The following is a 16,455-nucleotide window of genomic DNA, read 5'->3' as shown; positions in this document are numbered from 1 at the left end:
CTGTTTTCTTTCTGTTATTTTGTCTTACTATGAACTTTTTTTTGTTTGTTTTTCAAATTGCCAAGTATGGTATTAAGGTAATATATCTATCTGATCCAGTGTAGGATGGCATGATCACATCCTTTGTAATCACACATGTGGTTGTCCTATGACATCTGGAATTGTGTCCTGTTAATAGGAAGTGAACTTGCCAGTAGAATTGTGGGATCTCTTCCGCATTTCTTTTTGTCTTAGCTTCATTTGGAAAGTGTTGTAGAAAAAAGAATATAAAGTGCAGTTTACATGACATATGATTGCTAATCTCAAAGAGAAGAGTGTAGATTTGCCATTTATTGTATGGCAAGGCTCTTGCCAATGGAAGAAGGAAAGCAGCTGCTGAAGGGAGAATTGCTGTGTCTGTCTGTTTTCCTCAAATACTTCTGACTGAGTATTTTCCACAATTAGAGTTAAATCTAGATTTAAACATTACCAAAATTTGAAGTTGCTCTTCTATTTTTTACTGTTTGTTTTTAGGAAAGAAAGATACTTTTGGCTGGTGCTTGGTAAAGCATTATGCCTTGGAAATATACCTACTCTTGTGGTTTGAAAGAAAAGAATTGAAAAAGTGTTTATATCAAATGACATCATCTTTTGCACAATCACTGACATATCTTCTAGTATTTTGAGGATAAACAACTTGTCATTTTGTTCCTGGATTTGGGGCTTCCCATCACTATGTAAACAAAGTTTTAGTCAGGCTTTTTGTTAGCTTGTCATCATTTTTTTTTTTTTAGTATTTATTTTTTATTTGATTTTATTTATTTACTTTTGTTACAGTTCTGGGTATTAAACCCAGAGGCACTTTACAACTGAGCTGCACTCCCAGCACTTTTTAATTTTTTTATCATGAGATGGTCTCTTGCTAAATTGCTGAAATTTGCAACTTGGGATCCTCCTGCCTCAGCCTCCTGAATCACTGGGGTTAAAGATGTATGCCATGGAAACACATTGAGGAAGCTGTTCAGTTTTTCTTCATTTTGATAGCATCTTTCACTAATGGTAATTACTACATTTTGTTAAGGCCTTACTTCATGTGAGGTTCTTTAGAGTTTTTATTTGTCTGTCTTCTTTTTTTTTTTTTTTTTTTTTTGCATTTGCTGCTGGGGATTGAATCCAGGGCCTTGTGCTTGCAAGGCAAGCACTCTACCGATTGAGCTATCTCCCCAGCCCCTGTCTGTCTTTTATTCGTTTTTATTTTGGGGATTTGAACTCTCGAACATTAGGCTCATGCATCTAATTTACCTACTCAGTATTTATACTTGAATGCCTAGGAGCCAACTCAAAGTTAACATCTGTAGCAAGGCCTTGTTTCTCCCTCATCACAAGCTACTCTTCTCTTCAGTCTTCTTTATGTCAGTAAATGTTACTTTGGTAACACTTACTCTCATATTCCACACATGGTCCATCAACAACTCATGTCCACTTTTCCTTGAACATATCTTCAGAATTAGATTCCTTCTTATAGCCATTGCTTCTGCTTTTGTTTTGTGCTTCTGTCCTCTCTATTGGTTTTTGATTAGTCTCCTTGATTCTTTTGGTTCCATTCTTTTTTTTTTTTTTTTTTTTCTTCTTCCCCACAGCAGCCAGCTTGCTCCTTATAAAATGTAAATCCGACAATGCTTCTCTACTCCTGTGATACTTTCCCCTCTCATTAAGAATAAAAACCCAGGGATGTTCTGAGTTCAATCCCCAGCACCGAAAAAAAAAAAATGTTTTTTCACAGCTCATATTTTTCACTATAAACAGCGTCAGAGTTTCCTGTTTTGCTTAAGATATTTCTACATTTTTTCAAAAATTGCACATATCTTATCCTAGTTTAATTTCTAAACATTTTAAAATTCTTTCTTTCATCCAGAATTATTTTTCTATACAAAGAAAAAATAATGATAGGGCCCATTTTTTTCTTCCAGATAAAGAACCAATTCTGATAGAACTGTTTATTTAAATAAATCATTGTTTAGCCAGTGATTTAAAATATCACCTTTAATATAGTTTAACTTCCCATACACATTAGGATCTATTCCTGGACCTTTTATTCCACTGATGTACTTTGCCACTGTGGCAGTTTTAAACATACTTTAATATGCTGGTTTTATGTTCAGTGTGGATATCTGGAGAGGTAAATTTTCCCTTTTTACTTTTCATAATTTTATGGACTTATTCTTCCATATAAACTAAGTTTAAGAAATTTTTCTTACCTTTTGGATTCTCATTGGAACTATATTTTTTAAAAAACATACTTAAGATTTAGGGAGATTTAAAAACTTACATTGTCTATATTGAGAAAATAAAAAGTTAATGCTTCAGTGAACATCTCTATACTATTAATAACCGCAGGATATTGGAAGTAGCCTAAGGATCCAGTAATAGAGGACAAAAAGATTTGATAAAAATTAAGGTGACTCAGAGCCATTCATTTGGTTTAAATTTCATCTCATATTTGAGTCTGATGTGACAGTGCTTATCTCTAGGATTTAAATGCTAATCAGGATGTATGATCTCTGGCCTTACAGCATTTATAGCCTCGTACAAGAAACAGCTAGGAATCAAATAATTGTGAATATATATTATAAGAGTTCTAGTAACATAATTTAACTTTGTTAAAGAACTCCTAGAATGCTTTGTAAGAAAATGATGCTTGAGCTGCTAACCAAAGAAAAAAAATAGGCAAAATCTTTCAGTAAGACTGTGGTAGAAGATGCATGGGACATTCAGAAAACTTACAGACCAGTGAGGCTGGAATACAGAGAGCTGGGTGCAAGGTAAAGCTTGAGAGGTTGTCAGAGGCCCACCAGGCAGGGCTTTATAGGCCATGCTGACAGTTTTGGAACTTTATCCTAAGAGTTTTGGGGTTTCCTTTTTTTTTTTTTTTTTGGCGGTACCGGGGATCGAACTCAGGGCCTTGTGCTTGCAAGGCAAGCACTCTACCAGCTGAGCTGTCTCCCCCACCCGAGTTTTGGGGTTTCTATTGCAAAGTTGAGACAGAGAAGGAGAGAGAGTGAGTAATGATGAGATTTGGCTTTAAATTACTCTTTGGCATAGATAGTAGTCTGAGGTGCAAGGTGAAAAAGAAGAGTCAGTTTTGAACTTAGAGTGGCAACTGGAAAGTTAAACAGAATTGGATACATTCAAGGGATATTTTTTAGAAAATCAGACTTGTCAAAACAGGATATGTAGATTAATGAGAGAAAGGCTTAAAAGATGACTCCTAGGTTTTAGTTTGGTTAATTGGATAATAAACACTAATAAAAAGAGTCTAATTTTAGAATGTTAATTACAACTCCCGTTGAGGACATACTGAATTTGTGATTCCTTTGGTATATTTTATGTAGGTGAAGGTGCCAGTGTATTAGAAGTATATTTGTAAAATGACACAGATAGTGTGGGGAAATACCACATGATTTAAAATCTGTGAAATATTATTCTAGAACTTCGACACATGTGGGCTGTTGAGTACTTGGTATGTAGATAGTCTGAATTGGGATATACTGAAAATGTGAATATATATCAGATCTCAAAGACTTATTACCAAAAGAGGTAAAATATTCTAATATTTTCTGTATTGGTTACATGTTGGTAATACTTTAGACACATTTGGTTAAAGAAATAAGTTGTTACAATTAATTTTATCCATTTCATTTTACATTTTTTTTTTAAATATAGCTACCAGAAAAAGATTTGGTAAAAGTTAAGGTCTCTCAACAGCCATTCATTTGGTTTAAATTTACAGATGTGATTTGTACTGTATTCCTATAACACTGTTCTGGAGTGTCAGCTCTATTGGATAAATGGAAATGCACAGAGAGAGGCTTATAGAAATATACCAGAATATCGGTGTTTATGGGAATGGTTTTTGTTTCATTTCATTGCTCCATCTTTCTTTGTTCTTCATATTCAAAATAATTTTTTTTTATGTAAAATACTCTTTCACTTTAAACTTTAGAAGGTCAAGACATTTCGATCTTTCACTTTCACAGAAAACTCTAGCTTTCCCAATGGCTGTAAATACTTCAAGGGAGGTCATCAAAGGAGTATAATTCATTCTAAACAACTACTTTCAAGCATGGTTTCTGTCACCACCTGAAACATGTTCATTATCAGATTTTTATGCTGTATCATTATCTTTAAGGTGCTGAAAATAGTTCTGATACAGAAAGTGCTCCTTCTCCTTCACCAGTTGAAGCTGTCAAGCCCAGCGAAGACAGCAGTGAAAATGCTGCTTCTCGAGGAAATCCTGAACCCGTGGCTGAGGTGGACTCCACTACGGAAACGGCACCGAGTGCATCTCCCTCTTCAGCAGTTCCAAGTACAAAACCAGCTGAAAGTGAAAGTGTGGAGACCCAGGTGAATGACAGCATCAGTGTTGACACAGCAGAGCCAATGGATGTAGACCATCAGGAGCACAGTGCTGAAGCGGGTTCGGCTCTTGATCCACCACCCACTACCAAAGCAGACTCTGTGGATGTTGAAATGAGGGTGCCTGAAAACAGTGCATCTAAAGGTGATGGAGATACCAAAGAAAGAGACTTAGAGAGAGGCAACGAGAAGACAGAGCCTAGGGATGAAGATTTGGTGGTGACTCAGCAGATAAATGTCCAAAGACCAGAGCCCCAGTCAGATAATGATTCCAGTGCCACGTGCAGTGCTGATGAAGATGTGGATGGAGAGCTCGAGAGGCAGAGGTAAGGCTTGATCCTTTTCTTTCTCTGCTGGTTGTCAACTGAGTCACAGGATGGTGCTTGCTACAGAGATGACCCCTATACAGATATTGACGAATTACAGGTAGTCTGTATGATTTTAATATTGGGCTATGATAATGCTGTTCATCTGTTTTAGAAAAAAACAAGAACAGTTATGTGAATATTATATTTAAATGAAACAGATAATACATTTCTTCTAGATCTGTCTTTTCACATGTATTCTGTGATAGCAGAAAAAAATTGATCACAGCTAACATAGTTGTGAGTTGGCAACTATGGGATATGGTAAGAAGGTGAAGGGAGGGGGTTTTGGTTCCAGCTGTGCTTTGCTATATACTGGCTTGGCCTCAGAGCAAGGCCTACTTGACCCAGCATTGTAGATGTAAGAAAATGCTGCAAGGAGGAACATGTCAAGTGTTGTGAAAATAATTTTAAATACAAGTTAATGATAATTATAATGACTACTTTTTTGTATCTGTAGTACAGATTAATATTTAAGTACTTTTAGTCATTAAAGGTAAATTAATATAAAAATTTATATCATTAGCATTTCTGTAAGTTATAGTAAAAGATGTATTTTACAGGAGTATATGCTACTTTACTTAATATATATATACTTTTAAACTTTTTAGTTTTAGGTGAACACAATACCTGTATTTTATTTATTCATCTTATGTGGTGCTGAGGATTGAACCCAGTGCCTCACATGTATAAGGCAAGCCCTCTACCACTGAGCCAGGATCCCAACCCTATTTGATATTTTTAACATCCTGGTGTTTCCTTTTCCTTGAGATAAGTGGAATCACCTATAAATGTGTTAGAATGTTGGATTGGGGCAAATACTGGAAGTGAATTAGAGTAAAACATTATTTAATCAGAAACTCATTGAAATTCTGCTGTTTTTTACCTTTTTTCCTTTTTAGTAAGAAAGATGAATAGGTCACTCAACGGAAACCAGATTCTGTTCAAAGTTCAGTTTTCATGGTGTGTCCTATTGTCACTGTATTTTCAGTCCTTGTCCCCAAGATATTTTATGTCTTCATACTCTAGCATGAGATTTGATACTATGGTAATATTCAGCATTACAGTGATGATTCCTCAAAGGATATTTTTATATAGCAGATGTTAAAATTTTCATCAATAAGAATTTAAATAAGATAGGAATCCTGCCTAACCATTGGTTTGTCAGGAAATTCAACCATCTAGATCAGTCATTTTCCTTCATTTTACAGTATTCTAGATTTTATTTTAAAGATTCTAATGTTTAACTAGAGTAATTAAACATGAATTTAAGCTATGTCATCTTTTTAAATGCATTCTTTAATTAAATATTCCATCTGAAATAAGAATTGTTTGTGTTTTGCACTGCTGGGGTTTTTTGTTGTTTGTTTGTTTGTTTGTTTGTTTTTGCGGTGCTGGGGGTTGAACCCAGGGCCTTGTGCTTGTGAGACAAGCACTCTATCAAAACTGAGCTATTCCCCCAGCCCACTGCTGGTTTTAATAACTATATTTATATAAGAATGAAAAATCAGGATGGCAGCAATCTTACAGTGAGCATCCTAAGAAATAAACATGACAGTAGTTTGAAAGTCAAATTCCTTACAGGGCTGGGAATGTAACTCGGTAGTAGAGTGCTTGCTGCTGTGCAAGACTACTGAGTTTGATCCTTAGCACTGCAAAATAAACTTGAAAACATGGTGGTTTCCGAGTGACATCCTAAAGTCTACATTGTTTCCAAATAGTCAAAATAACTGTGTTTTACATTTTTAGTATCACCTCTGTTTTTAATACAGTATGCAGATTGTTTTCTTTTACACATTCTAATTTTCTTATCACTATATACATTTAAAGTTTTTTACCTTCCCTCAATGATTGTGAAAACATTGAGAAATATGACTAAGCCTACAATATATGACCCTAGTGTATAATTTCCCTAACTTTAGAGGTTGGTCAGCCTAAACTCAAGTGTAAGTATGCTATCTGAGTAAAGCATGTAGAGTGTGAGATGAGGGACTGTCAGTACAGTAACATAAGCCTGTTTGAAACTGCCGTGTGGGAATTCCAGTTCTCATTGTCTCTTCTTTCCGTTTTTCTTGAGAAGTCAGAAGTCTTGAATTTGGGCTGTAATTTTGTTTTAAAATAGCTTGACTTATACCTTGTGATTTCAATAAATCATCCTGTAATGCTATCTATTTAATCTGTTTAGTATGTTAGCTATAAAGTAGAACCAAATTTTTTTCTTTTGTGTTTTCAGCAGTTGAACCTAGGGGCACTATACTACTGAGCTACATCCTCAGACTCTTTCATTATTGATTTTGAGACAGTCTCACTAAGTTGCCCAACCTGGCTTTGAACTTGTGATTGTTTTGCCTGAGCCTCAAGAATGTTTTTTTTTTTTTTTTTTTGTTTAGACTATTATGTGAGTTAGATAATAGATGATTAAATTAAGGTATATTTCAATTTGTAAGTCATTATTAGATTTCTTAATGGTTTCTCTGGAAATTAACATTATTGGTTTTTTTTTCCTTATTGTTCAAATGTCTTATTTTTAAAACTTGTTGTTAAAGTTTTTTCTGGTGCTAGGGATTAAACCCAGGGTCTTGTATATGGCAAGCAAGCATTCTATATCCCCAGCCCTGTTTATATCTTATAAGGGTTAGTGTGATAGGTATATGCATAAATGTGGACATATTAACATAGAAGGAATTATGGTGATTGTATGTTTGAAATCTTAAATAAAAATATATTCATTTATCTTTTTTTTTTTAATTTATTGCCAATTGTAGAATGTTTCCTATGGACACAAAGCCTTCATTGTTAAACCCTACTGGATCTATACTAGTTTCATCCCCAATAAAACCAAATCCGTTGGATCTGCCACAGCTTCAGCATCGAGCTGCTGTTATACCACCAATGGTAAGTTTTCAGTGTAAGAAAGTGAAGTTGAAATACAGAGTTCTTTATAGACATAGCTCTTCTCTCCTTTAATTGGATTTCCCCCTGGCTCCCCAACAAACACACTGGAGCTTGAACCCAGAGGAGCTTTACAACTGAGCTACATCCCCAGTCCCTTGTATTTTCTATTTTGAGACAGGATCTTGCTAAATTCCTGAGACTGGCCTCAAACTTTAGCGATTCTCCTGCCTCACCCTCACCACTTGCTGGTATTACAGATGTGTACCACCATACTGGACTGTTTCTTGATTTCCTTAAAAAAAAAAAAAAAAAAAAAACTGTGGTAAAAAACATGTAATGTGAAATTAATCATCATAACCAATTTATTTATTTATTTAGGGATTGAACCCAGGGGCACTATACCACTGAACTACATCCCCATCCTTTGATTTTTTTTTTTCCCCCACTTTGAGATAGGGTCTTAATAAATTGCCCAGGCTTACTAAATTTGCTCTCCTCCTGCTTCAACCTCTCAAGTCACTGCGATTACAGGTGTGTGCCACTGTGCCCAGCCATCTAAACTAATAGTGGGTTTTTTGGGGGGAGGTACTGGGGAATTGAACCCAGGTGTGCTCTACCACTGAGCTACATCTGAGCCCTATTTTGTATTTTATTTAAAGACAGGGTCTCATTGAGTTGCTTTAGCACCTTACTTTTGCTGAGACTGGCTTCGAACTCACAGTTCTCCTCCTTCAGCCTTCTGAGCCGCTGGGTTTATAGGCATGCACCACTGTGCCTGCTTAAACCAATAAGTGTACAGTTCAGTAGTGTTAAGTATTTTCACATTGTTGGGAAACAGATCTCCAAAACTTTTTCATTTTCCAAATCTGAAACTACCAATTAAACAATTCCCCTTTGCCTAGCCAGCTCTAACTTGGCCTTGCCCCTCCTAACCACCATTCTATTTTCTGTTTTTATGAATTTGACTACTTTATATATCACTGTTTTCACACTTCTGAGACCAAATGTGTAGGTTTTTTTTTTATCATACCAAGTTTTCAACTTGTATACCAACTAGGTATCTCTATAATTCAATTCACTTCTGATTCTATCCTGAATTAGTGTGGGACACCATGGGTATTAGGATCATACCAGTATTGGGTCCCCAGTTACCCACACTTTTGTCCAACTAGGCTATATTTTGGGAATTCCTTCCACCCTCTGTGTATGTCCACTATTTGCTAGGCTGTCTCATAGAATTTTGGAAAACACTTCATTTACCTTTACTGATTAATTATGAAAAATACAACTCAGGCTGGGATTGTGGCTCAGTGGTAGAACACTTAACCTAGCATGTATGAGGCACTGGGTTCTATTCTCAGCACCACTTACAAATAAATAAATAAATAAAGGTTCATCAACAACTAATAAAATTATTTTTTAAAAAATATAACTCAGGCTGGGGAGATAGCTCAGTTAGTAGAATGCTTGCCTGTCAAGCACAAGGCCCTGGGTTTAATCCCCAGCACCTTAAAAAAGAAAAAAATATATATATAACTCAAAACATGGAAGAGATGCATGGGATGAGGCATGTGGGAAGGGATGTGGAACTTCCATGCCCTGGGTAAACCACCCTCCCATCTCCTCCTTGTGTTCACTATCCTGGACACTCCAAATCTTGTCTTTTAGGGGTTTTTATGGAGTTTTCATTATGTAGGCATGAATGATTACATCATTAGCCATTGTTGACGATTATATGAATCTCCATCCCATCACCCCTCCCAAGAGGTTAGAGGTAGAATCAGGTAGGCTGGATGGAACTGAAAGCTCCAGCCCTTTAATCTTGACTTGGTAACAAGCCATATAAATGGACTCCTACAGTATTTGTCCTTTTGTGACTGGTTTATTTTACTTAGTGTAATGTCCTCAAGGATTATGGGTGTATCAGTGGATCAGATTAGTAGCTTCTTATAAACTTAAAACTCCATACAGGAAATCATGTTTTGATGATACCAAAACATTTCATTTGACTTTGTCGCAGAAGGAGGAAAAGCCATGTTTACGTGTAAGCACAAAGCCATGAAAGTTATGTGTATGTATTGGGGTCACACTTATGGTAGGGGAAGAGCTATGGCAGTCTCTAGATAACAGGTTCTAAAATAGTTAGATCTCGTAGGCTTCCTATGGCTATTATTCATAAAGTTTTTAACACAGATTGTGTTGGAGCTGCTTAGTATTAGAACAGCTTGTGCTCTTTCCTTCATGAAGTGGGAGAAAGAAAAATAAGAAAAATGTAATTGCAAATTGTGATAAGTGCTGTGTATAATGAGAAGCAAAATGGGGAGGACTCACCATTTTGCTGGATGTCTATCTGAAGAAAGAATAGTCCATTTTTATCCTGGAAAGAATTGATATATGTTAATAAATTGGTTGTGGAAGAGAAGGGGATTGATTAGTCAAGGGTAACTTCTAGATTTCTGACTGAGGCTCCATTTCTGAGATGGAGAATGCTAAAGGAGAAACACTGCTGGGCTTGGGAAATGGAAAGTTCATTTTGAATATAAGTTCTGAGCTACTTTGAGATATTCAAGTGGACTCAAAAGACTGAATAAACTCAGAGTTGGGAGGTTTTATATATATGCATGTGGAACTTGGAGGAAGTGTCTTAGGAATAGAAAATTTCTATTTTCTATTCACACTGGGGTTTGAACTCAAGGGCACTTTAGCACTGAGCTACATCCCCAGTCCTTTCTATTTTTTATTTTGAGACAGAATCTTGCTAAGTTGCTGAGGGTCTTGTTAAATTGTTGAGGCTGGCCTCAAAATTTTGATCCTCCTGCCTTAGCCTCCCAGGTCAAAGGGATTACAGGTGTGGGCCACTATACTCACTCAGAAGTAGAAAACTTATGAGTCATTACCATATGGATGACATTTAAATCCACAGGTGTGAATGTGTTGCCTGGTGAGAGACATAGACAAGGAATGGGCCCCAGAGCAAGACCATGGCGACTTGGCCATCACAAGTTAGAATCAGAGAGATGTGCTTTAATTTACAATATTTATCACAGCTTTTATAATTTATATTGTGTTTGGTTCCAAAAGTAATTACCATTTTAAACATTAATTTTTGATGATTACTTCAACCAGTTATGTGACAGAAATAAGCATTACTTGTAACAGATGTTCAGTTATTGTTACTACATTGGTCATTGTCACATTTAAATTTGTTTTTCTTCTTATAGGTTTCCTGCACCCCTTGTAATATACCACTTGGAACCCCTGTGAGTGGCTATGCTCTCTACCAGCGACACATCAAGGCAATGCATGAGTCAGCACTCCTAGAGGAACAGCGGCAGAGGCAAGAACAAATAGATTTGGAATGTAGAAGTTCTACAAGTCCATGTGGCACTTCCAAGAGTCCAAACAGAGAATGGGAAGGTAGGTAGATAGAGCTATCACCAGAAAGAACTTTTCTGAAGGGAAACAAAGCTAAACCCAAGCATATCCCGTGCTTTTTTTAAGTTACCAGCATTTCAGTCTGTCTGTCCTGAAGATATAATTCCTTAAACTGACCACAATTCAACTAAATGTTACTAACAGATGGCAGTAATACTTTTAGTAGCATTCCAGTTAATGTGAATTTTCTGATTTCATTGTGCTGGAGTACTTTATAAATGCCATATTTTATGTTTTGTTCATCTGAATTTTCAGAGTAAACTAAAACTCTTGTCCTGTCCTTGAAGCAGAGTACCTACCACAGTATGATATTCTAATTATCTTGATGTGATGGATTCAACTTTGTATAGTGGATAGTGCCAATCAGACCTTGGATCAGTCTTCACTCCACATTAGCCCACTGGGTGATCTTAGACAAGTCACTTAATCATTCTTAGCTTTAGCTTTCTCATTTTCAGAGTGAAAATAATAAGGTATATCAACCTTATTGGGGCTATAAAGTTAAGAAAGAATGAGCATTTAGTATTGTTATGTGATATATGGTTCTGCATTATTTTATGTGTGATATGGTATATACTAACTGGCATATTAGTTCATATACAGTATAATAGCTACTATGGGTATACCTGTTATTGTTATGTCACTGTTATTTCTAGTGTCAGATTTGAGTTGATACGTGTTGTTTTATTTGGAGAATAATATATTTTTGCTTAATAAAAAAAGTAGGGGTAGTTTCTAAATTTCAGTAAATTATTCTGATGTGGTTAGAATTGGCACAGGTATCTGGTTGATAGTGAATTTGTTTACAATATGCTTGGATGTATGAATACTAAAATCATCTGTGAATGATTCAGAAGACTCTTTATAATACATTATACAGATAAGTAAGAGCAAACAGATTTGGAATGCCACACATGCTTTTCAAGGGCAACTTAACATAAAATAGGGACTGTGGAACTTGAACCATCCTGTTGACTCCCTGCTCCTTACCTAGATCCTACACCAGTGAATAGTTTTATAACCTGTTAGGGTAGAATTTTAAATGTAAATCTTGTATTAGTAAAAAATGTCAACTAGTGTAATAATACCCACCAAGTAATATAACATGATACCAAGTGAATATTTTTTGAATGGATATAGAAACATTGATAAATTTTAGGTGTTTATATGTTGTATTTAGAAAATCCTTAATTCCTGTTCTGTAACTGACACTACAGGTACCCAGTAAATACATGTTGAAAGAATAAATTAAATGAATGACATAATGGAGATATGTTTGTGATGTTACCCTATAGGGTATTAATGGACTTAGCAGAGGTGTTTTGTCTTTTTTAAAAATTTTTAAGTCATTGATGGACCTTTAATTAATTAATTTTATTTATTTATATGTGGTGCTGAGAATCAAACACAGTGCTTCACACATGCTAAGTAAGCGCTCTACCACTGAGTCACTCCAGCCCTGTTTTTGTCTTTTGAGCATCCCAATTATTAGGAAAGCTGTAGAGAATGATAAATTATGGAGTAATTTAAAAGTCTGTTGATCAATTATTTTTAATTTTTCAGGATAGATTTTTGTGAGGAAAAAGTAAAAGAAGAAAAAATAGCACTTAAATATTATCCCCTGTTGAACTCATGCCAAAGTAATTAATAATATCTGGGTAATTCTGTTTATGGGTACCATATAGTTATTTTAGAACCTCAACATCTTTTCTTGCTCTGCTTTATAGAATGAATTGTGTTGAGGAGCAGGAGTGACTGAACTAGGCTAGAGCCCACAATTTTGAGATTCCAAACTGTGAATTATATTTCTTTGTGGTCAAGACACATTAATCACCTATATTGTTTAGATTTGAGTGCTTTGCTAATTTTTAGTCATAACATAGTGATATTAAAAAACCAAACTGTAATTATGCTTTAGATTTATATGACATTAAGAATTTTTTAAGACAGACATTATTACCCTATATACATGTATGAAAAAATTTTTTAAAAAGTATTTATCACTGTCAAAAAAAAGATAATAAAAAGTAAAGTAAAATAAAAAAGAATTTTTCATTATTGTTCAAGATGACACTCTACAAAGTAGAACAATCAGTTACATTATATCCATAGTAGGATTTTGTTTTGACAAATCCACCTAGTCATTGAGTAATAAACATTTGCTGTCTCTCCTTGAAGTTACAACTAAGTTGTGGGTCAGTGTATGGGATAATCTTCCAAGTAACATTTACATGTTTGTTTTTAAGTTGCTGGTGTGTAGGATGCTTGACACAAATAATTTAAATACAGCAACATAGAATAGTTTATAGAATGTTAAAAAATAGCAAGAATGTGGATCTATGTATAAAATGTCATCAAATACTGATATAAATTGCCTGAATTAAGACAGTGCTTTTTTTTAACTTTTCCTTTTATGGTCTCATTTAGAAAGAATCAGGCAGCATTTGTCCACCTTTTTTATTGTATTCATGGTATCTTAATGTGAATAATACAAGCAATGATTATAGATATGCCCTTTGTAAATTGTATAAAGCTTTCCTCCTCTTTGGAAAAGTTTTTAAAAAATTTTTTCCAGTACCATTTGTAGAAATTTACCCTCTGTATTACCAATAAATTGGAAACTTTTCTTTTACAATGGAGAAACTCAAACTCATGCATGTACAGTAGAGTTATAAAAGAGAATCATCTAAATCTTTACCATGAAAATAATAATATTAATATGGCCAGGGGAGCTATGTAATTATAAACTTACTGGAAATGGTAGAACAGGCATTAAATTTTTAATATGCTTCTTGCTAAATTCTCTAGGAAGAAAGAGGCAATTTTCTTTTGAAATTGATTTCATAAATCCACTTGGTATTAGAGCATTTAGTAATTCATTACATTAATATATCAAAGATTTGGAAAGAGTACCATTATCTTGGTGGTTGTTCCTCAGGAACCTGAAATTAAGTCCTTCCATGAAACATTACTGCATATGGTGTAGAGCTCAGAGTCTGGAATTATATTGCTTTTAAAAGATCTCTGGTAGTGCAACCTTGATTGGGCAACTAGATATGATTCTTCTAAGCCTTAGTTTTCTCGTCTGCAAGATTGTGTTAATAATCTCATTGGTCTGGAGGGCTAAATGAGATAATTCATGGAAAGTAGTGTATCCAAGATTTGTTGTTAGTTGATATTATTATAATTGTTTCTGATTTTTAAAAATTTTAGTATACAAAGGAACATTTTATGCCTTATGATAATAAATCCTTATTTGAAATCAGGTACAGAGCTTAACACTTAATAGCAAAATGCTAGAGACTTTTCCATTGGCTGGGAACTACCATTATACTCACTATTCACTTAACATAGGATAGTAAGGAAAACACAAGTTTTAGGGTATTTGGTGGGAGAAGACAAATTGTTATTTACAGCATTAGATGGTCTAACTCAAAAATGTAAAAGAATTCATTGAAAAGTTTTTAGAACTAAAAGGAAAGTTCATTAAGTTTATTTTGAAAAGTTGCAATACAAGAATAACAATAAAAATACTTCACCCTGATCACCAAAAATAATAATAAAGTTGTTATACAAACTATAGTGCACCAATAAAAAAAAGTGGGAGAAAAAAGGAAAGAAAAAAAGTTAAACAGAAATCTACATCTTTCCTATCTGCATCATTTAGTTATATGTATTTATATACCCATATATATATATGAAACAGGTGATTTCCCCGGTAACAGAATATGAAATACACAGGATGATTTTTAACAAATAAACAAACCTATATAACAAAAACTGAGTTCCTCAATTAGAAAATTGATTATTATTCTTACCCATATTTATTCATAAATTAAATACAAGTGGAATGAGATTTCCATTGATAATTCATTTGAGAAGGAAGTACTTGAAATGAATTTAAATCTGAAGTTATCTGGAAGGATAAATAGATAAGACTAAGAAATGAAAAGAGTAATAAAATTAATGGGAATTTGGTCTGGCAAACATTGAAATGCCACAAATCTAAGTGATCAGGGTTACAGATAATTTTTACTTTGTGTTTTCCTGATTTTAAAAAATTATTATAGTATGTCAATTTCATTTTTTAAAATGAAATATTTATAGTATATACATTTTAAAGTCTTAATATGACTGCACTTTTGGCTTGCTCTTTTAATGTTTAAAGTTTTTAATACTTTTGGTGGAGATAGCTTACTTGTTTTCATTAGTATTATTGCAGTTATGTTCATAGTTGTTTTAAGCTTGTGAAGGACTTTTGGATTAGCTTGATCTGTATCTTTTGAAAAAGATTGTTTCCATTTCTTAAATATGTTTCTCTGAGTATTAACCAGTGGCATCAGTAGGCTAATTATGAGTTGAAATCCTCAGAGAGCTGATCTCTCAATCAGGCCAGTCTTGAAATCACAGAATCACTTGATAATGTGATATTTGCCTATTGTGATTTTATCGTATGTCAAAACACTGAATTCTTAAAAGGAAAGAGAAATTCTTTATCCTTGAAAAGGAGAAGTTGTAATTGTATTTTTGAGGATTTTGTTAGGTAGTAGTTATGTTGTATACATAGCAGATGTAGATTTATAGAATTTCTTAATCATTTCTGTGGGTGGATCTTCCCCTCAGGAGTTTTAGACCTTGTTATTATCATATAGATGGATCTGCCCCTGGATGGTGTGGGCTTGGTCCTTTTAACTCACTATTTTAATTTGGGGTTCTTCCCTTATTTTGATAACTTTAACTTTCATAGGAAAATCAGTCGCCTATATGCCTTATGCTGAGGTCAAACGTGCTCTAGAACAGGAAGCACAGATGCACAGTACCGCAGCAAGGTCAGCCTCACCGTGTAGGCTATCTCCAAAGGAAGTCAGTAAAGCCGCTCCACGGCCCGATATGAGTACAGCCCGCTATAGTGTCCCGCCAGGTAAATATCGCCCCTCTACACAGTGGCTGCTGGCCATCTACCCACAAATGCTCCACGTGGGTGGTTTAATCTCTTGAATGAACTGATTTTCCAGAATGTGTCCTTGCTGTCTCAAAATGACTTTGTTTCTCTACATTCCATTATCAATTGTATTCAGTTAAGATTCACTGGGCCACTGGGAAATTTGTGTTCACACATTTATACTGTGACATTGAATAGCTTTTCTTTTAAAAGTACATGTATTTGTAAAAATCTTGAGACATTTTTACCCCAGAGATTCAAGTATGCTGTGAGAGCCAGAATCAGTAAATATTTCTCAAATTATGTCAGATTCATGGAAGATACGCAACAGGTTGTCAGCCGGTCTGCACACTCTACAAAGCAGTGACAGCACCTGTTCCTCAGAAGCTCCCTTTTTCTCACCTCTATTGTGAGGTCCAGAGA

General features: G+C 34.7%; 1 protein-coding gene across 18 annotated transcripts in view; it reads left to right on the top strand.

Annotated features, from left to right (window-relative positions):
• The window catches only part of Ncor1 (nuclear receptor corepressor 1), a 168,634-nt gene that overhangs the window by 101,735 nt on the left and 50,444 nt on the right, over nucleotides 1-16,455 (top strand). For 10 of the 18 annotated variants that reach the window (XM_047546872.1, XM_047546871.1, XM_047546868.1 and 7 more), the window contains 4 exons: nucleotides 4,169-4,721; nucleotides 7,526-7,655; nucleotides 10,877-11,072; nucleotides 15,838-16,011. In XM_047546872.1, coding sequence (XP_047402828.1) covers nucleotides 4,169-4,721; nucleotides 7,526-7,655; nucleotides 10,877-11,072; nucleotides 15,838-16,011 — 1,053 coding nt within the window. Of the gene's footprint in view, nucleotides 1-4,168; nucleotides 4,722-7,525; nucleotides 7,656-10,876; nucleotides 11,081-15,837; nucleotides 16,012-16,455 lie in introns of those variants that run through there. The other 8 variants (XM_047546880.1, XM_047546884.1, XM_047546878.1 and 5 more) reach the window with 4 other exon arrangements.

The sequence above is a fragment of the Sciurus carolinensis genome, chromosome 3, assembly GCF_902686445.1.
Source record: "Sciurus carolinensis chromosome 3, mSciCar1.2, whole genome shotgun sequence".
Taxonomy (NCBI): Eukaryota; Metazoa; Chordata; class Mammalia; order Rodentia; family Sciuridae; genus Sciurus; species Sciurus carolinensis.
This window is presented reverse-complemented; position numbering and strand designations above follow the sequence as displayed.